This window comes from Bombus terrestris, chromosome 8 (assembly GCF_910591885.1).
Source record: "Bombus terrestris chromosome 8, iyBomTerr1.2, whole genome shotgun sequence".
NCBI lineage: Eukaryota > Metazoa > Arthropoda > Insecta > Hymenoptera > Apidae > Bombus > Bombus terrestris.
The window spans coordinates 3,951,492-3,974,142 of record NC_063276.1 but is presented as its reverse complement, the minus strand read 5'-3'; the positions used below and the strand labels follow the sequence as shown (position 1 = coordinate 3,974,142).

Genomic DNA, 22,651 nt, shown 5'->3' with positions numbered 1-22,651 from the left:
TTCGTCAACTCCGACGGTTATAAATATAGCGAACAGGGTAGCGAGGCATTATTTTGTTATCGAATAACACGAGCAGTAGCAGCTAAGTCGATGCTTCCCTTGCGTCGATCTATTCGTAATCACGAATCAAGACAGCAGTTGTGTCATACGACTAGTGTACACGTAGGGTATACTTTAATAAACTACATAGTTAAATATACTCTGGTGTTTTTAAACCTAAATCGCTTACATACACCTCAGTCATTTCAAAAAAGACACCGACCTTCCTGTTTCAACTAACCTTTTTACTTATCATATTCGGAACTCCAAGCACGACTTCTACGACATTAACAAGTTATTGTCACCTACTGTCTATTATTTTCTTCCGAACAGGACGATTGATTTAAAATATCTACGTGTTACACTCAGAACTTGAAACATTAACAAACTCTTTACATCTGTTATCTTTCAGAAAATATCCTAACCTTCTCTATCAACTTAGAACGTTTAATCATTTCTGGAAACATTCCAAGAAGCTTCAAAGAATGAATTTTTGTCGAATCTACTGTTTTCTAAAAGATACTCCAATCTTAAAATCATCAAGCACATTTCCTACAACGTTAACAAATTAGACATTTCTATTTTCTTCCAGAGGAGACATCAACCTTCCTCTGTCAACATGAAACATATTGTTGAACTGAAGTTCAACGCGAACAAACAAAAGTAATTCCTGCAACTTTAACAAACTCTTGCCACCTGCTGTTCTCCAGAAAATATTCCAACCTTCTTCATCAACTTCGAACCCTATCCTACTCCATCGAAGTTCAACATCACCAAAGCAAATTTTCCTCCTTTTCTCTAACGACCGAAACATCTATTTGTTACACTGCATTACACCTAAAGCTATATCAATTACACTGCAACCTACGAATCCTAAAACAGTGGACCTAAACCTGCGAGAAGTACACATTCCACGTGAAACATTTTCCACATCGTCGCTACTTCCTTCCAAGCCTCGGATCACTTCATATCGCTCGTATTACACCGAAACCTAGGCTACGTGTAATCACAAAGCTTGATCCTGGTCGAATCACAAGACACTGTAGCTTTGGAAACCGGGAAACCGAGTGTAATGTGTCATATGTCTCACCTGGCGGCGTGATGCCGTGAGGATTGAGATGCGGATGATGATGCGGGCTGCTGAGGATCCCTTTTCCCTGTAGATGATGCGCCGTCGGTCCAGGCGAACTCGTGGCTGGCAGATGCGCCGCCGGATTGTAGAATCCAGCGGCGGCCAGGGCGGCAGCGCTGAAGTAGCTGGCCGCTGCCACCGCCGAGGACGGATGCGACAATTCCCTCTGGCTTGGCAACGGGGGCGGCGTTTCCGGAGCGGCGGCCGGGCTTCCCGGTCCGCCGGGTGGCGGTGACGCGCTTCCTTGGGACGACGAGCCACCCAAAATCGGCGGATGTGTCGTCGCAGCGGTCAACAACGACGAGACGCTGAAGTCCGTCGGTCGCGGGGCGGCCGGCGCCGGCAGGTGGCCGCCGGATATGTGTCCGTTCGGGTTGCTGGACGGCGTGCCAGCGATCGAGGTCGCGAAGGCCGAGTGCTGATTCAGAGCCGTCGCTGACGCGGGGTACGCCATCCCAGGCCCCCCCGCCTCGGCCCTCGGCCCCGTGTTTGCACCCTCGACCACGTTAGCCTCCAATTCTCTGCGTCTACGTCGTTGACCCTCGATGTCCTTCGCGGAGGAGTCCACCTCCTCCTCCACCACCTCCTCGAGCCGTGATCGCTGCTGTAGCGCGGAGGGTTGCGGAGTGCTGGCGCAGTGGGTACCCCTGCACGCTGTGTCTTGTTCGAATCTCATCGAGACGGGCGGGTCTGCCGAGTCGCGCGAGATTCCTCTTCGAGTGACTCAAACCGGAGAACGGCGTCCTTTTATACTCTTCCTTCCTTTCTTTTTCTTATTTCTGACGTTTGTATCGATCTCGTATTTTACACTTAAACAATCGGATTTCAAACACGCACAATAACACAGATACACTTGGCAATGTTGGTGGAAAATCTTGGCGATTGGTTTTACACTTGGTTGGGGGTGGATTTCACTGAACCTCGCGATGCCACGTTGTCGACCGTCGTGTATGTCTCTGGTGGTCGATTCTTCGGCATGCTCGAGTTTGTCGATGGTTTAGGAGCAACGTGTTCGAGATGTTCAGGAGCGTAGGCCGAGGTCGTCGCTGCGTTGTCGTCGCGCCCGCTGCGAGCTCCCCACGAAGTCCGTCGCAAGTCGTCCTCTCGACATCGTACGTCTCGTGGACCTTGCGCGTTCTCGCGATTCCTCGTTATCTTCGAAGCGCCGCCAAGGCTTCGATCCACCACCAAAAAATTTCTCCAAGACGTATCAAGCCCCGTGCTGTCTGTGGAACTTTGTATCCGGGGATCTCAAAGAAACACGACGAAGCACACTTTCTCGATTCACCCGAGGAAAGATCTTCCTGTAGAATCGGCGGTGGCGCTTAGACAGAGTCACACCGTAGCCCAGAACACCGATTGCTCTGACAAGTATCACTATACGTGCACGTCGAGGACGTGTTAAATCCTTGTGTCGTTCACTGTTCACTGACTCACTGTGTCGTCCACCGATGTCCACTCGAGGCCAGTTCCGCAGAGCACTCACTTCCTCGACACGAATATCAACCGCGTTCGAACGATGCGAGATAGACACGGCGAGACGCGACGCGAGCACGCGACCAATAGGGTGAAAACCTGCTTCTCGTCGTTGTCTTCGCGAACAGTGTCGGGGAGAGCGGAACGACACGAACGAGTCGAGTCGAGTCGGAGCAGCGTCCGACGGCCGGACGACACAGGCCGGGGACGAGGACAGTTCGGACTAGCTTCCGATATCCTTACGCGAAAACGCAAGGCAAGAGAGACAAAAAGGCAAAGAGAGAAGAGAGAGGGCTCTCCAAACGAGACACGGTGATCGGGTGCTGTGCGCGCTGGTCGCCTCGGTCGGGGCTGGAGAGCGGACGAAAGGTGTTACTTGGGTGGCGCCGCGATGGTCACTGAGCAGCGCTAGGATTGACACCTCCTCTGGGGGCTCACCCCCACACCTCCCGCGGAGGTGTTGGTGTGCTAAAGTCCTCGTCCGGATTCAGGGCGTGTGTACGCGCGCGTCTACGTGAAGACGGGGGGCGGCCGCGTGTGCGTGTGTACAGACGGAACGGAGTGTGCCTGCGCCGCCGAACGGACGCGGGAGGCGTGAATGCTGGAGGGCAGCGACGCGAAGACTGAGACGGTGCAGGGGCTCCTCCTCCCTTCCCCTTAGACCGTTCGTGTAGCCGCCTAGTGGGGGAACCTGCCACGACAACCTAGCCGACGCACGATGCACTACCGCGTGGAACGAGAACGGGACTACTAACCGGGTCGCGTGAACAACGAGGAGAGAGAGCTGTCTACCGAACCCCCACCACTTCTTCGAACGGGCGATAATGAGCGCTCGTAGTTCGGATTGGCGTTCCGGCGCCAATCCGAGCGGCGTTGCTCTCGACGCCTTTTCCGACGTTCCCTGTTTCCCTTCAGCCAACGACGCTTCTCTCTCTCTGTCTTCGTTATCCCCACCATGCACGGATTCTACACACAACGCTCCGGACGTTCTTCCCTCGACTCTCTCTCTCTTTCTCGCGCGCGCGCACGGCCCCCACTACCGCGCGTTTAAGGGTGTTAACCGCGAGTACGCCCATTAACACCACCCTCCCCGCGGCACCGGGTTGTCGAGCGGGGGTTCCAGGGGGGTGGGGACGATCGACGTTGCTCGAAGCTTCGCTGTCGAGAACGATGCCGATTGACACGTTGCTGGATTTTCACCGGCCTCGCCGCACACCCACCGATAAAACCAAGCTGCTTTTCGCGATAAGAGCGTGACGCTCGCGGTACGTTTAGTTTAAGAGCGTCTGCAGGGTGTCAGATTCTGTATGACACAGTCTTCTGAGAATATTCTCAATTCTTTCAAGTTAATTATATGTTACTTTTTCAGATATTCTCAGAGTATTCTTGAAATCTAAGATACTTGCCGAAAGTAACATTCTCGATGCTTCAAATCGAATGTTGTTTAAACTCGCGAGATTGCAAAACCCAGCTGATATTTCTTTCAACTAATAGATAAATAATCGCACGACACAAATATGCAACCAAAATTACTCATGTTCCAACAATTTCATGTGCCTCCAATTTCAGCCTGCTGCATAGAGCCAACAGGAATTCGCGTCCCCGCGGCGCGCCGGGTACGCGCCGAGCCTCGACAGCCGGTTTTCACCATTAATCCGGAACGGCACTTCATCAGTCATAATTCAAGCCGATTGGCCGTGTCAAGAGCCGTCCGAGTTTTCCGCGAAAAGCCGAGTGAGAAATTTTCGCGAGCTGTGCCAAAATTCGCGCTAGTCAGCGTCACGAGCATCACCCCGCGTCTCTCCCCCTCCCCTTCCTTTCTCGTACGGATCGTTCGAACCGACCTGCGCTCTGCACCGCGAGAACCGTCAACGGAGGAGAAACCATTGATCCCGCCCATTCCGCCCCCACTCCTTGCCCTTATCCCCTCCATCGCGCGTCACGTGACGCCTCCCAACAACCCGGTTCTACGTCAGTATCGCGGGTTCCTTCAGCACCTTCCCCTACCCCCATCCCGGTTCCGCCCCCCACCTCCACCGCGAAGCCACTCTCGGTTTTTCGCCCCGGTCGTCGTGTGGCCCCCTCGTCCTTCGCGCCGTCGAGTGTTAGCGAGACGCCCAGCGCGTCACAGTGTTGCCAAATCCGCGAGAGCTTTTCCACCGTGATTTCCAGAAACACTCTGCGCGATAGCCACGCTACGAAATCGGCCCACAAGATTACGTTCCTGCGCTGGACGAGGCGATCCGCTGCGTTATTCTATAAAGGAGTCGGATAGCCGAGCATGTTTCTGTGGTGGTTTTTCGAGTAGGAAATTTTATTAGGAAATATTTCGAAAACATCTCGGTTGATATTGCGATCGTAAAGGAGGTTTGAACATTATTTTGAAGGTTTTCGATAGCTTTTATGGATCTTAGAATCTTCTTTATTTTTCTGTTAATCGAGTGAAGAGAAAATTTGATTAAATGTTGGGGCTCGAAATTGGAATCGTACAAAGGCGGCGAAGGTGGTTTTGGAGATTTTGGGAATCCGTAACAGTTGTGCTTCTGTTGAAGTTAGGGAAAGGAAATTTGGAGATTCGAAATTGGATTTCCAGAGGAGTTTACGATTATTTCGAAGGGTGTAGGTTACTTGCTAGTTCTGTTCCTTTAAAAAAGACAGCTCGGTTCTTTGAATTATTTTAGTAGTATTTTTCTATCGTTAACGAATTTCATAAATTTGAGGAACACGTAAAACGTTAAAATTATTTTTCGAAAGCTTACTTTCCTCCAAAGTTACTGATATACGTGCTGTTTCATCCCAAGATATCTTAGAGATTCCAGAAGTTTTGTTAAGGTATTAAAACCTTTTTTGATTATCAACATTCTGACACAATACTTGGAGGATTCTAGTAAGATTAACACATTCGTTGGTCTTAAAATATCGTCTATTAAAAGTATCTTTGTCTCAAACATCTAACAACGACTATTCCAGCACATCATTGTTCTCTTTAATCTTGCAATTCGTTAGCTCGAAGTGCGTAAGAATAAAAATGCAAAAGTTGTGACAGATGTATTTTGTAGATGCAACGTGTGCATCAATAGCAAATGAATGAATTTGATGACGCGATGACGTTAAAGGAAGCCTGTGACGATCCAATTTCTGCACTCTTCTCTACAGGCATCAATCGTACAATCGATTAATATTCGAATAAAAATTCCATTTCTTTTCTCCCGTAAATCTTCCCTTTCGTCAAATTCTCTCATATTACATAGAATATTCGATTTATAATAGTATCAAGGCTCTCTTATCTAATCTGTATCGTTAAATAAACTCACTGTAGAGCTTTTTACGCAACAAATTACTTTCATCGATCCTCTCGCCCCCAAAAAACGTAACGTTCAACAAGTTCCACTCAGCGCGAGCCAATCAATTAACGAATGACTGGTTGAGTACCGTTCGAATCAATGAATCAGTAAGAATATTCCTCGAATCCCTTAATATCCAATAATAATTCGCGTGTAACCATAACTATTAGTTTCGCGTCTAAATGTACAAATTCAACGATTTCCAAGTTAAATAAAATAATATAGCGATGAATGGTAATTGTATTGTTCTGAAGTGATTCAGCTTTGATATCCAAATCTAGCCGCGACCACATTGAAACCCGTTCACGCGCATTGTGAATCGCATGGCCAGTGTAAATAGAGTCCACGGACCGCGATCGATTCGACTGGCTTTCGTGTTTCGAGCCTCGACAGCGTTTATCGTAGCGAGAGCATTAGTGTTTACGCCACGATTCTTTCCTACCTCGAATCTTGAAAATTTTGAAGCTAAAACGGGCATAGAGTCTGTTCGAAGACGACCAAAATTATTTCGAAATCACTGGAGGTTCTATCGCAGTTTTTATTCCGTGTCGAAAAATTCGCCGGAGATTTTATTCATAAATTTTTATTCAACCCTCTCACGCTGCGCAACACCGTACTTTAACGAGTTTTTAGCTAATAAAATGATCAATGTATTTGTTCTATCTTCTTTATAAAAAAAATTGCGGATATTAATAATCGATAGAACGTAACTTTTCCTTTAAAAAATTCGATCCTCTAAAGTTTAATTAATGCATGCTCGAGTTACTCGAAAACTGCAAATATCTTTTTATTTTCTATTTGTGTAAGAATTAATCTAATAAAATATGACCATATGCATATACCTAATTAGCGAATTTTGATCTAATAAATTTACAATTGTCGTGAATCGTTCTTCCGATTTGGCGGACAGTCGTTCACGTTAACTCTTTGCGGTCCTATGTTAGGCTCAACTCGACATTCTATTCCGTTCGATGTTCAATTTCAACTCATAAAATGTGAAATACCGCGCTGTTATATAGCTTGTCCAGGTTTCTCGTGCTGTACTGTCAAATGCTTAATATACACCGTTAGCTGTCGAGTATCTGTCAAGCAAACAACCAAGAACCACCTCTGAAGTAGCAAAGAGCACACTGCACGGAACAATCCTTAATAAAAATCTCGTTTAATCCCATTGCATAAAGCAATCTGACTCCTAAACATTCTAATGGAACGACTTTTTGCTATCATTTTGCCTTGAAAAAAGTTTAAGATGCTTTCACCCGGACCGCTTCCGATTTTAATATATGCCGTTCCACGCAAGAAAGAGAGAGAGAGAGAGAGAGAGAGAGACTGGTGAAATGGCCACGGGGAAGGTTTCACTCTGGATAATTGGTTTCTTGCGAAGATCTTGCGAGGGTTACGGCCGCTGCAGGAAAAGTGATTCCGAAAGGAAAAGTAACGCGAAAGAAGTTACCTCGTTTTCCGGGGGAGGCAAAGAAGCGGCAAGTTACGCGCGATACAAAGGCTCTTCCGTCTCGATCGATACTGCTTAACATCGGTTTCGATGGTTTTAAGACGCGCGGCCACCCGAGCACAGCCGTTCGAACAGTTGCAAAGTTCGCCGCGGGAGCAGCAACAAGCTGCACGGAACCGTATGCTGCTGCGTTAAGCCCTGTACACGCTTACGAAATTATTTTATTATACTAGACATTCGTTTTAAGTAGAGAAAACCAGTTAACTCGTCACGCGGATAATAATCTCTTCATTTAGAGATCCTCTATCTGCTTACATCCCTGTTTAGCTGTTGCATTAAGCCCTGCAAGCTTACGAAATTATTTTGTTATATTAGACATTTTAAGTGGGGAAAACGAGTTAACTCGTCACGCGGATAATAATCTCTTCGTTTAGAGATCTTCTATCTGCTTTCATTCTTGTTTAGCTGTTGCATTAAGTCTTGTACACACTTACGAAATTTTGTTATATTAGACATTCGTTTTAAGTGGGGAAAACGAGTTAATTCGTCGCGCGGATAATAATCTCTTCATTTAGAGATCCTCTATCTGCTTACGTTCTTGTTTAGCTGCTGTATTAAGTCTTGTACACACTTACGAAATTATTATATTATACTACACATTGGTTTTAAGCGTGACAGATGAGTTGGTTCCTCATTTTAAGCACCGTTCCTTTTGAAAACATACGACCAATATTATTTGTACGTTTTAACCTCTATGTAAAATAATGAACATTGCAGTAGAATTCCATGTATTTGAACTGCATATAGATATCTATCGGAATGAAATTTTAGTCAGTGTGCAAAATAATGAACATTACAGCAGAATTTCATCTAAGTGAACTCCATTTACATGGCTATTGGAATGAAATTTTAGTTAGTGTGTGGCGCAATGAATTCTCGTCGATTGAATCCACTTGTTTGACCATCAACTTCTACCGTATGAATGAAAATTCATAGCTAGCGAAGAAAATCAATAAATACTATTACTATGTTAATTCCATTTACGTATATCAACTGTTTGCTCTTCGATCGATTCGCATAAATGACATTCTACTGTATCTATGAATCGTTCAGCAACCACATTGATCAACTTCATTAAAAGTGATGATGAAAAGTGACGTACGAAAATACCTCTTTAAATTTACATTCTAAAATTCACGTTTGCTTTCTATCCATAGTAGTAAGACATTTGTTCCTTGAAAATTTAATATTAATCACCTCCCCACTTGAATAACAGAATCGACAAATTTGTGGAAAGTGAAATTATTCATATGTACTGTAGTCAAATATTGAAGTTCTTCTCATGATCAATACTGTTTCTTTTTGAATGAAAAAAGAAGTCTACTATATATAAGATTGCATTAAATATTTAACATGCGATATATAGAACAATATATTAACGCTCATTGATTTCTGGAACATAGTAAAACGAACTTAGTTTACAAGTAAGTAATACGAACCGTTACCATAAACGTGACTATAACTTTAATCGATTCGTATTACAAGCGTGCATATGGTTTTACAATACTTATTTCTCCGAAATAATTTATCTTGTAAGATCGTATGTACTGTAACTTGTTCTGTAACTTCGTACGAACAAATATCTACATGTTTTACAAAGATATTCCGAAATGGTAATTACATGGTAATTACACGTATTTTGTAGCGTGTTCAAGGCTTTACTCATTACCAGACTTGTAGTTTACTACTCGAGGCTGCTTAATAGCTCCATTCACACATGACTCTATAATCCTAGCGCTGTCACAATGCGGATATATCAATACAGAAACACTTTCATTTTCATGCTCCTATTATTTTCTACTTTGCCTCTTTGTCCTCTATCTGACTCGTATACGTCGACTATAATTCGAAGCCCCGAGGCCAATGCTTAAGTAGTTCCGACCACTATTAATGACTCATCAATCAATAACTACGGACTGATTTTCTTAACACCGAATCCCCTAGGACCTTCGTGAAATTCATATTTTTCCAATTTGACTACATATAAGGTCTCAAACATATAATCTCATTGACATTATATCGTTATATATTCAATATATATGCACACGCGATATTGTAAAAATCTCGAAATTACTTATGCACACGCAATACATACTATGGAGAGTGATATTACTTTGATATTTCACATGTCATAACATTCTGTGTATCTTTATAAGTAAATTTAGCATTATATGCAAATTATATTCTTTAATTCCCGTATCAAGCACATTTGTTAAATGTCGGCAGTTAAAATTTCTCATAAGTTGATAAACATTGCCAATCTACTCGTCAGTTGCCCAACTTCCACCCTTCTCGTTGCACCAAAGTGTCCATGGTTCTCAAAACCTCCAAGAGCCCCTTATTCACCAAAGGATTCAAGAAACTACACCAATCTATTCCTATCTCTCTAAAACAGTCACCCATCGCCTGATAAGTATCTAGAATTCGACGCTGGTAAGCGTTGGACGAGGCAAAAGCTCGGCCAGGCCAGGGAACACGTCCGACGGGCTGAAGCAAGAGCAAACTTCGCGTCCTGGAAGGAGCCGGAGAGTCCAGTCGGGGCGAGAGGGAGATGGATCCAGCTTCGAGGAGGAAAGCGCTTAAAGATAGGGGGGAAGAGAAAAAAAAAGGGAAGGAACAGGGATAAGAGGACAAAGAGCGTGCATGTGACGGGGATGAAGAGAAGCTAACCAGACGAAAGAGTGAGAGGAGTGGAAGGGAGAGGAGAGGTGGTCATAATCGCGCAGACCGCGTCATAATCCGCGACGAAAAACATTTGACGAGCGCGCCTGGCTGGTAAACGGGCAGCGGGACGGGGCGTGGTCTGAACTGGCTCCGCCCGCCGCGAACAACAATCCCCACTATCGCGTTGTAGCGGGCCGTCAAGTGGGGGGTTCCCCGGTGTCGCGGAACGCGCGGAATCGCTGGAACCGAGGGGTGGGGGGTCCGCGAGACGAGGACGGAGACTGGCGCGGCATTCGTCCCGTGACCACGACCCGAGCAGGACGGAGAAACTCGGCCGCGCCGCTTCCTGCCTTTTCTTTCACGCGCTTCTTTTTTTTTTACACTGTGCCTCCGAGCACGTACTCGCGTATATACGTAGCGAAACGCGTCCGCGACCACGCCACCGGGAATGGACACCTACGGCGGCCAAGTGTATCGATGTTCGAACGCCGTCTTTACGATCGACACTCGCCACGCTCTTGCCGCGTTCCAGATTCTGTCCGCTTCTTCCCCGGATTTTTATTTGTCATTATTTCGAATTAAGCAATGTGTTTCTTAATCAGAGATTTCTATAATTATAGAATTAGAGCTAGCGAAGGTATTATTAGTTCCAGTTAGGTTGACTTCAGTTCTTGCAGGTATAGATATAACGATCATAAGAGAAGAATACGACAGGGATGTTTGTTTTAATCTTAATGTCACTTTATGAGTAAGAAGGAATGTTTCGATGTAACATGGAAAGAAGTTGTTTTCGTTTACTTCCCAAGTAGATTGGACATATGTTTCTTGTAATGTCTCAGATCATTTGGTAATTATATTGAGGATGTTTTTGTCGATTGTCTGATTCCTTATAAGTAGGAAGGAACGTTTTAATGGAATATGCAATGAAGTCATTTTCCATTTACTTGTCGAGTCAGTTAGACATAATTTTGTTTCACGCAGTGTCTCAGATTATATCCTTCTATCTGTATATACGTACAAATGCACAGAATACACCTTCAAAAATATAGAAAATGTTCAAAATGGAATACCAGTCACAGCATTTAAAAATATCCCACACAAATTTCCGTAATCTAGTTATAACAAGTAATTTAATACAGTTATCCTGCCTAAGGTTCTTTTGCAATAAGAAAATTTTGCAAAATCGGAAAATCATCTTATCGACGAGTGATTTCCATCTTGGTTGACGAAACTTATCAAGTATCATCTAACGGACTAATTTCTCCTTTGCATAATCGTCAACCTGCCTCGACCACTCGGCATCAAAAGACGTATCGACTGACCAAAACCACAATTCCAAGATCTCGGTCCTCCGACCGGTCCTCCAACTGTTGTTATCAATTTTCTCCATCATATTTCCTGTGCATCGATCATCCTAACGCTGAAATTCCACTGTGCAACATCGAAACCGATAACCGATCTCTCGTCTGACTGTTGCACGCAAGAAAATTGACTCGCGGATGCAAAACCGTCGGTGATAGAAGATTATAGCAGACGCCTTTGAGAGGCGGCGAAGCGGATAAGAGATCGGCAGCCACGGCCTGTTCTGCTTTTATTAGGACGCTTAGCCTCGCTGTGAGCTCGGCCAGGAGATAGTCCGCGCCAGATATTCCGTATTTTCTTGTATAATACGGCCCGCTAAATAAGGAGTTTCCAGGCGACCGGATCCCAGCCGGCGGTTCAACCATCGGCCAATCACCGTGTACCGATCCGATCGGGAATTTAATGCCGGTAATGATCGCGAGCCACGGCTGGCCAAGCCTCCGCAAACCGGCCCGAGTAAGATCTAATGCGTAATTGCCGGTGCAACGGAGTTAGCCCCAGTCGTTAACACTTTGTTCGTTGCATCGTGCTTCCAGTGCCGTTTCCACTCATCACGTTGCACGCGTTCTATGATTCCACGATGTGATAAATTCGTTGCAGAAAACGATTTCGTTATTGCTAGAGGATCGCACGATGATTTTCCCGCGGTGATTCCATCCGCACATTTTTCTTCCGATTTTAATTGACTTTGAGAAAGCAAGAATCGATGGATGTTCCTTTGTTGGTTTCTTCTGCTTGGATTAATCTTGGTTGTTTCCGCTGTTGTTGTCCGACACAGTTATTCTGGTAGGCAGAGAAATATGTATGTAATTTAATCGAAGATGGTTTATATTTTTACTCGTGAGGATTTATAGAAGGATTAAAATTCCTGACGCGAGAATTATGTGGTCTTTTATATCGTTGAATTTCGTTTAATTTTTTCCTTGTTTCGTAGGCTGTTGTAAAGTACCTGTGATAGCCTGAAATATGTAGTTTGATTGAAGATGGTTTATATCGTTAGTTGCGAGGCGTTACACGGAGATTAAAATTATTGATGCGAGAATTATACGAGACTTTTGTATACTGTTGGCTTTCTTTTAGTTTCTTGGTTGTTTCATAGATCGTTGGAAAGTCTGCGTGATAGCGTGATATATTGCAGATCATGAAAGTATTCGAACACTTAGCGTAGGAAAATTTACTTTGTATCATACAAAACATTAGTGCCACATTCATTGTTATATTTATATTTATGATCATGGTATATCTCGCGATTATGCTTTCATTATAGCGCCACTAAAATTAGTAATATACAGAAAATATGATCATAGCAAGACGTCTAGCAGTGTCTACGATACTTTTCCCTAATTTAATTCCCTACGTTGTTTATACATAGTTGTGCGATTTTATAAGATCATATGGTGTTTCTGTATATTTCTGGTAATATGATTTCATCAATTCAATCAAATTTGTTAATGAAAACATTATTGAGAAAATTTAATGGTATGTCTAATACACTGAACCAGATTAATTGTTATCTTAAAACTTATACTAATACAATGAAACATGTGTTATATAGGGCGAGTATGATCATGTGTGATTCTTAAAATAGATTTAATTTATGTATTTTTATATATTGTAAACAAAGCTAATACCTTATTATTACATTATACTGTGATCAATACATACATAGTTATATCAATTACATAGAAATATATTAAAGCAGTTTTTACATTTTCATTTTATTCTAAATATCATATATTTTTCATATTAACCCATTATGCCTCGAATATTTTTTTCTTCGTACCACTACAAATATTTCACGCTGTTATTTGATAATTTACCATATCTGTACCAAAATACATATATCGTTAGAAACGTGTATTAAATAAATTTCACATGGAAGTTAGCCTCGCGTAAGGACATCCTCTTCGTTTTCTTTTTTTGCCGACCAGAACTATTGATTCATGAAGAAGTTTCTATAAGATAAAGAACGTATACTAAGTAATCATGCGACTTATGAAACAGTATCGTCTAATCGTTAATGATTTATTTATAAAGTAGATCCAAGGAATAGTACATTTTATAATTGCCAAACAGTGCGATTATAATTACAATTACAGTCGGTGAATAACAGCTTTCTCAAATTCTATCGAATTCTGGCGAATTCCGAGGAACAGGATTTTCATATAACCTTTCTAAAACAAATTTTGAACCTTCGCATCGCACCAGGTGCATTTATAATGCGTTAATAACGCTATTCGAATAAAACATTGCATTTTGAAATAAAACACCATTGTTTCTCCAAATCTATCGATTTTCGACGAAATTTCGTAAACAGGATTTTCAGATAACTTTCCTTTTAATTCTCGCGATCCCGTGAAACACTTTGCACCATTAGGTAACGTAGGTCCGTAACGCGTTAACGATATCATTTGGATAAAAGATTGTACTCGATAGAATATATTGAAAATATAAAATACGATCGAAGAAGGATTAATGACGAAATGAAAAGACAGGGACTGGGAAGGGTCGGTGAGACGACAGAACGATCTCGCAAGCGACTCGCGAAACGCGCATCGACCGGTCACCGAGCGGATATCGAACGTTTTGTTGGTCTTGGCGGTGCGATAAAAACGGGCCGCTCTATCATCCCCGTAAATCTCTGTCCGCTGGTGTGCATTTCCTTTGAAAGTGTTTCCTCCGTCGCTCGGTTCGCTGGCCTCCTCGGCTTCTTGCGCTCTCGCGACTTTATTTATCGCGATCCACCTGACGATTCGTCCGCCTCCAACCAAATGTTGCGCAACATTGCGTCGAATTTCGCGCGATATCGCGACCACTCGAACGATTACCACGCTTCTACAATTACTTTCGCTCGATTTTTAACTGCGAAAATATAAATCGAGTTGGACGAGCCTCGGTGTGAAATTGATTTTCGATTTAATTTATTTCTTGGCATCGTTGACTCGGTGAAGCTACGAAGCCGCTAGAATTAGAGCTTCTTGACAGTGGCGTTCGTGATCGTAAAATAATCGATACTCTTGCGTTACGTAAGACTTCCTAGCGATGATAAAAAACGAAAGAAAATCATACAAAGCCGTTGGCTTCTCACGGTGAACTTCGTGTCGATCATGGAAAAATGAAAATCGATTTAGCATTTAGTATCGATTTTGAAGCTGTTTAACTTGCAAATAAAGAGAGAATGAACATTGTTTTGCGTTTGATATAAATTTCCGAATTAAATAGAAGAACATTGGGAATTCTTGATTGAACAGTTACATTACACAGTTCTGGAATCGATGACAGCGTGTTCGTCGGCGAACGCGACAGAAACCTTGTTTACGATTGCGTAAAAGGAGAGAAATATCGAAGTTTGCTACGCGAGCTGCTGTTCACGAAATTAATAATTCCTGCAACTGATAAATATATTCTGCGGTTCTTGAGTTCCAAACGTGATTAAAGAAGGTAATAAAAGACGGCGGATTCTTGCCATATTAATTAGTTGCAAGGTGTATATGAAACCGCGAGAGAAGCATCGAGACTCGGCAGGGTAAAATTACTTTGATTTCGTGAGTAGTACGGATACGATAGGATAAGACCTGATGTTGCTTTGAGCTGATCTTTGGAAGCAGTTTGCATTTGTGGTGCGCATTACCTGCGGTGTATTGAGAAACGAAGACAAGCAGCGAGCGAAACTAATTAGTTCCACCGTGAAAATATTTACCTGCTACTAGAAATTGATACAATTCCCTGAAATGTTATACCTATGAAAACACGATATTATATGAAATTCTGTCGCGTAAATAAAATTTTGCATCGCTAAATTTTAGAATAAACTACAAACGAGAATTAGTCAAATACACGTTGCTACATGCACTTCTCAAGAACCAAGCTATCGACATAATTTAGACACACGAAACTAGGATCACAGTGTGCATGATGGCGAAAGTGAATGGCAATTCATCAATTGGAGAAAAATCACGTCGAGAATTTCAACTGTTCCTCTTTCGAAACTCATCTGGCTTTTCTTCCTCGCGGATGCGCGTAGCAGTATGAGGCTCAAACCAAAATCCATGAATTTGTCATTCATCAATTCCAAATTAATTGAAGCTTCCTTCTTTCGCTTGGAAATTTATCCTAAATTTCTCCTCGTAAAATCTGAATCCCGTCACGAACCTTACCAGTAAAAGTATTACACGCAAACGATCGATTTGTCATTCGTCGACTCGAAATCAGAAACAGTCGCGTCAAAAATCCAGGCTTCCCTTCGCCTGAAACTCACATGGAATTTTTTCCACGCGAAGTCTGAACCCTGTGGACTACCTGTCGCGATTCCACGCCGCGGTTCAAACCTCCTTCCGCCACGGTCGTATTTCGAGAACCAAGATCTAACAAACCACGACGCATACCGGCCGCGTACATCGTCGCGCGGCCTATAAATCTCCTCGGCCCATAAACAAAGCTTTTGATGCAAAAGGTCGTTGCAGCATATGCGTGACGAGTTGGTCGGCTAGCAGCTCGCGATGCACACACGTACACAGCATGCGGATATACGCGCGTACACACAAAGACACGTATATGACGCGAGAGGGCGGGTGGACGCGTTGCCGGACGAGCCGAGGGAACAGAGTTGCTGACGCTGTTGCTGAACCCTGCTGAAAGCTCTCTGACGGCTGAATTTAACGCCAGCCTCGTCGACCCGCCGTGTAACTGGCAGCCTTTGCGCTCCAGGAACGTGGCCAGTTTCCACGATCGCCCTTTTGACTCTGCATCGAGAGACAAAGAGGGATGCTTGCCGCGGGTACATGGTGTTTCGTGGCGAACGTTGACGAGCTTAGCACGAACAATCGAACGTACAGCGGAGGTGATTTTTATAGTTTTTCCAGCGATTTTTCGAGGTAAAGCAAAGTGGAATTGGAATCTTCTCCGATGATTTTCGCACTCTATTTTCTTTTTTTTTTTTTTTTGTTCTCTTTTGTTCGCGGATTTTTAGCGTTTATCGATCTGAAACGTACGTTTGAAAATTTCGGGATTTGCCGGTAGAAGGGGAAAGTTTCTCGAATGATTCTAGAGCTTTGTGAGTTGCTTTTTAAAGGGGATATTGGCGAAGTGGCGAAGGTCGACGTGATCGACCTAGTGAAACTATCGTTGGACACGAAGCGGCATGATTTTTATAGCTTTCGGTGGTTCGGGGATTTCCTGAGGTGGCGCGAAAGCTCAATTGGAATTTTCTTCGGTTTAAGAATTTTGGTATTCGCGAGCAGAGGAGAAAAGTTTCTCGAATCATTCGTGGACTTCGTGGGCTACTTTTTAAAGGGGATATTGGCGGAGTAGAGAACGTTGACGAGATTGACGCGAAGCTATTTTTATAGTTTTCAGCGGTTTTTGAGATTTCTTGAATGATTTTCTTCGATGACTTTCGAACATCATTCCTCGAGAATTTTGAAATCTGTAAGAAAAGTGCAGATTGTTACGTTATTTGCGGGCTTCGAGGATTTTTTTTTCATAGGAAATATTTGTGAAATGATGAAGATCGACGAGATTGATGCGAAACTATGACGTAGAGTTGATTTCTATCGTATCTTTTAATCGACTTCGACATTTCTTTAAGGAAGAATATCGACATTGAAAAAGTTGGTACAAAACGACCATCAAACACAGTAGGATGGTAATTTTGAACGCTTCTTCTATTTCCACCTTTCAATTTCTTGCCATTCCACATGGATAACATCAATATCGAGTAATACAAGTTGACAAGCTTAATGTGAAATATTTATCAAACATAAGAGAAAAGCTTGCTAAATTTGTTTCTTCGATTTATGAATATTAAGAAGAATATTAAAACTAGTATTAATTTATTAATTTAATTCCATTCGTCGATTTTATTGGAAAACGTCGCTACTGAACTGTACTATTAAAGTATAGAATTATCTTGTAGCTGAAATGAAAGGTGTGGAAGAGGCTCAAAGAGATATCAATCGACTGTACATATCTGTAATGGATGCGATTAGAAGGCGTCGACTGTCAGCAGAATAAGAGACTCGTTTTCGACGTGGAACCTTCCGCGACAGTAATGGGCGTTGCGTGATACAACTCGTCACAGGTGTGTTCACCACGATATCTCCATATGTTGTACGTCTCTTTCCAAAGGCACTTTACTTCCACCCATCCTACGCTGTTAAACATCAAAAAAATTTGTCTTACAAGTAAAACCTGCCATCGATTGGCATCTCTTCGCAGCAAATCTTCTTCGACGAATATGGACGCAAATTTTCTTCAATCCCACTTTACGTTATTTTCACGTCGACAATTTGCACCTTGTTATTCCACTTTATTTCTATTAACAGAGAATAAGGAAAAAGAAAACGGTTACTGCGGACGAATATATTTATTGGTATTTATAACATTATTCTTCTCTTCCCAAAACACTCAAGTCGAGGTAAGAAAATTCTCCAACTATTAGGTTGTCCGGAAAGTGTCAGACGCGTCTTTTACAACGATGCATCTTTATACAAACGTGAAACCTAATCTGTCGAACGATGTGACCTTTAGTTTGATGGAACAAAATGGATCATACGTAATTCGATAAAATAATATAAAACGGAAAACGTGCATCCATTATTTCCTTATAAAACGAAAGAAACTTTTCCGACGACCCGATACAAAGATGCCTTAACACTGGAACTGGCAACTTGCAATATGCGTATACCTAAGCGTGTCATGCACAATTAATCAAATTAAAATTAATACAACGAAATAGGCAAGTATAATATATCAAATGAACTCTGATATGCTCAAAAACGCTTTTAAATTTTTTGAAAAATAAAACACCTGATCTTCCATGCTTCTACCGTTAGCCCTGCTGCGAGTCCTCGAGCTTTTACATTTGAATTTCGCTCTTGTTTCGACGATCGGAAAGACCGATGATTTACAAAATCTCCGGCGCGTTTGCTTCGTTTTCCTCTGCGATCGAGGAAACTTGTCAGTGATGGAAAAATAAGGATCGGTGTTTCCTCTGGAGCTTGAGAAATCTGTTAGTGACAGAGAAATACGATCGAGTGGAAGATAACGGAAATAACGCAACAGGGCTAAAGCAATGCTCAGCCATTCGTAACTCGAAAATCGAATGCGAAAATCTTCTGCTCCGTCCTCTTCTTCTTTAACCCGTTCGAAAAGCCGCAAGAAAACGAAAGAAAAGGTCGTTAATCACGGCCGCAGACCGGTGGCCGGATTTCGCTGGCGACAAACAGCCGTAATCATACACCAAGCGTATTACTTACCGCGAAACGTGGGTAATATGAACTGAATCACAGCCGCGGTGATTCCCACATTCCCGGAATAGCGTCACGCCGACGAGGCCGAGTTCCAACCCCATCCACAGGCCGCCTCCTTTGGATCGTCAGCGACCAAACCTAAAACCGCGACATCCACCACCGACCAATTAGCTTCTCGAACGCAAAAATTGCAATCTCTGGGAAGAATATTTCGTATTATCGTAATTAGACCGGCGAATAAACGAAAGTTTGTAAAATAAATAAGAAGCAGACACAATGGTGCAGTCAGAAGGAATAAGCAATGAGAGAAACAGCAGAGTTTTGGAAAAAAGTGTTGCAATTGACAAGAACAAACGAGATGACCTGCTATCGACAGATGTTTCGCAGGACAATATTAATTTTTTGTAATGGTATTTTAATTAAATGATAATGTCAATGTTGTTTAAAGTAAATGTTAGTTATTTTAACGTTGCTATTAATTCAGGGTAGCTATTATACACAAGTATGAATTTTCAACTTCAACATTTGTCCGCCACGGCGTAGAGAGAGTTTACAAAATGAACTTACGTTTGGTAAGAGCGACGAATAAATATATTGAGTTGGCGACTAAGTGATTGCGGATTTTGTCGATATCACCTAATGACAAAATTCAGTATACGGTAGAACAGTTCAAGCGCAAAAAGTTAATAAAATTCACAGTGTACCGATTTTTAAAAAAATGTCAAAACGTTTCTTACAATACACGCGACACGTTATCCTTACGACAGCGATGATAGTTGGAAAATAATTTTCGAAATCGTTGCATGCTTATTACGTGTTTTGTGTTTTCTACGAGAAGAAGAATAGGGTGGGTGGAAAAGCGAAAAAGGGGAGAGCAGTCGAGTAGCTAACCGGCGAAACGGCCGGAACAAACAACCAAACGGCCGAAGAAAAAGCTGGATACGCCGTCTGCGCGGCGCCTCGCGATTTTCGAATTCTCTGCTCGCGCGTGTGTCTCGGTCCTCTTGATAAGCGTTCGTGCTTGATCGATCGCGGACTGTCGTGGCGGATGAGACGCGCGATTAAAGAGAATTCCACGGTCGAGTGTCTGATTCTTGGATGACAGTTTGAGGGGATGAAAGGTCGATGACTCGTCGGCTTTGCTTCCGATTTTCGAAACTAAAATCGTAAAATCGTCATTGCTAGACTGCGAAATTTTATGTATTTATAGGACGCTTAAAATTACTAAAACGCACGCAATATGACAAAATATACGAAATACCCAGAGTACAGTGCTTGTTAAAACGTTCAACGAAGGAAATAAATTACTTAGCTTCCACTTGTTTAATCGCGTTACTAAAAATACGAAATTACATAGAAATCCGCGCTATAGTTATTTCTGACACTGAGACATCTACGGAGAGTCGAACGATGGATTTCTCCCAGCAGAATGGAATTTTCAAAGGTTTTCGTAAACGCGTGAAAGTCTCGTCTGAGTTTCGGTGTTCACGCAATTTCACGTCCTCGTGACATTTCCTTGAATCTAACGAGGTTGCCGTAATTTTTGATTATTTAACATCACCAAGAAGTGTATCTTACGTGGAACCTACCCGATAGTTTATTCTATAAATATTTTTTCAATAGTGAAAGACACCAGAGTTTTAGACAAACACAACGAGATTTCCAAAAAGAATCAAAATTCGATAAAAAATTACCAAGATAGAAAATAACTGACTAAACTGGAGGAATTTCGAATAAAACAGGATTTTCGTGAAATTTCAAAGATAAAAATACGAAGAAATTGGGGAAGATTTAAACGAAAGGGGAAGATAAAGAACAAGTTCGTTCGACGTATACGGATACTCGAGTTAATTCGGAAAAATCATGCGGAGGAATAGTTCGTCGGGGTAGTTTTCAGCGCCATAACAACGAGAATCTGATCGACGGATAACGGGGCGAAAGTGGGAACGCCTAATTGTTGAGCGATCTCGTGAAGGAACCCTCGACCGCGATATGTACAATTATCCGGCAACTACTCGGCCCGATTCGTAACAGTCTTGCCGTGTACAACGTGCAGGGACCTCGAATTGTATTTCCAGGAGCCGACTACCCGAGGTTAATTGAATTATCTCGTACGTATGCAGCCTGCCACCCATCCGCCACGGAATATCGCATTAGAATTCGAATATCGTCGACCAAGACCGATGCATTCGGTTCCCTCGTGAAATTTCTATGTGGAATGAAATTACTCATCGAAACATTATCGTCTCTTTTATCTTGCAGCGGATTAAAATTTTTCTTTTCGATGTTCGATGAATAACAGAGGGAGGAAAATTCGATAAAAAAGTGATTAACAAAATTTCCGGTTGAAATAATCTGCTTTTCAATCAGTAGAATTTTGTACATTTTCTACCACCTTCATCGACGAATTTTTAGGGAGAATACTTTTGTCAATGGCATCGCTTGCATTTTTTTTTTCTTTTATTAAAAGTTCATATATGACAGCAAAATGTACGATAGCGATTTTCTAATGGCAACTATATAATACTTTCACATGGATAGATACAACCTTGGGCTGAATTTAAGAAGCAACAAGTGAAGAATAATTTTTTAAATTAAACACTTGCTTCTGAAGAAGGAATAACAGATATATAAAATAACTTGAAATTTCTATTCATTCGTAAAAACAGAGATGACCTAAGAATCTTGTCGTAATATCGTAATACAAGAAGCTAGACGATAAAGATAAGACGACCAATATTGTACAATATAATTTGCTGCGTACTAATGCAATTTTCCTTTCTTTCTTCCTCCATTTTCTTTTTTTTTTTTTTATACAATATAAGACTTGCGTCGTACTATAAAACGTAAAAGTACGATAAAGAAGCTGTTCGAGCCATTGATAGCGCACGATAAGTAAAGATTCGTCGATAGATGTCGACGAGATGGAAATCAAGAGCAAAGTAGAATATTCACGGCGAAGATCAGACAATTAATCGAACGCGAAATAGCAAATCGAAGAAGAAACCATCGCGGTTCTGCCCTTTTTCCTCTCTGTTTTCCCTTTCTTTCTCCCTCTGCAGCCCGTTTACCCAAACTATCAATTGATGTCGAGGCACAAACAGCGGCGGCACGGTTTACACACACGCAGCTGCACCCCCGAACAGCGTCGATCCAAACAGAGCGGATATATCTGCTCGTCCATCTGTCGTTGTGTAACGGAACACCGGCTAATAGTATTAGAAATATATATATATCTGACTAAACTACCCCGCTGTCAAACCACTCGATCGACGCACCCCTGCCCCTCCGTTGGATTACGTCTCTGTAAACGCCTCTCCATCCAGTTCTACCCCGAAAATCTGCTAAAACGACTCATTGTGCTCGTGCACGGCGCTGTTGAGTCACCGTTACGGTTCATCTCGATGACTCCGTTACGTGTTTCCGGTCGATTCTTAGCGGCGGACACGATGTTTTTTCGAAAACGAAGATTGTTAATACGGATGAGAATAGGGGTAGGTTTGGGGAATTGTGGCAGCTACGGTTAAATATTGCGAAGATCGTAGGTGATTCTGTGTAGAAATGTTCTTCATTAATTTCTTTTTTATTTGCTCGTAGGAAAGTTGTTGTCGGTTCTTTGAGAATCGAAAATCATTGATACGGGTGAAAATGGGGGTAGGTTGGGAAAATCGTGAGCGCGATTAAATACATATTGGAATAATCGTAGAAAATTCTCTGTAGGCATTTTATTAATTTCTTCTCTGATTTGTTCGTGTGAAAGTTATCGACGATTTTTTTAGAATAAAATTGAAGATTATTAATAGAGATAAAAACAGGTGTAAGTTTGGAAAATTGTGAGTCTAATTGGATATTGGAATAGGCGTAGATGATT

At 42.4% G+C, this 22,651-nt stretch overlaps 1 protein-coding gene and 1 long non-coding RNA gene across 4 annotated transcripts in view; both read right to left on the bottom strand.

Annotated features, from left to right (window-relative positions):
• Nucleotides 1-3,415, bottom strand: part of LOC100642252 (optomotor-blind protein) — a 172,394-nt gene extending 168,979 nt beyond the window's left edge. Inside the window, exon 1 of one of the 3 annotated variants that reach the window (XM_020864123.2) lies at nucleotides 1,130-3,415. In XM_020864123.2, the coding sequence (XP_020719782.1) occupies nucleotides 1,130-1,847 (718 nt within the window). In that variant the 5' untranslated portion in view covers nucleotides 1,848-3,415. The remainder of the gene's footprint in view (nucleotides 1-1,129) is intronic. The other 2 variants (XM_003397233.4, XM_020864122.2) reach the window with 2 other exon arrangements.
• Nucleotides 3,416-13,539: 10,124 nt separating this feature from the next.
• The window catches only part of LOC125385533, a 70,302-nt gene continuing 61,190 nt past the window's right edge, over nucleotides 13,540-22,651 (bottom strand). Inside the window, exons 2-3 of the long non-coding RNA XR_007224921.1 lie at nucleotides 18,787-18,918; nucleotides 13,540-18,663 (exon numbers count right to left, since the gene is read on the bottom strand). This is a non-coding gene — a long non-coding RNA (uncharacterized LOC125385533). The remainder of the gene's footprint in view (nucleotides 18,664-18,786; nucleotides 18,919-22,651) is intronic.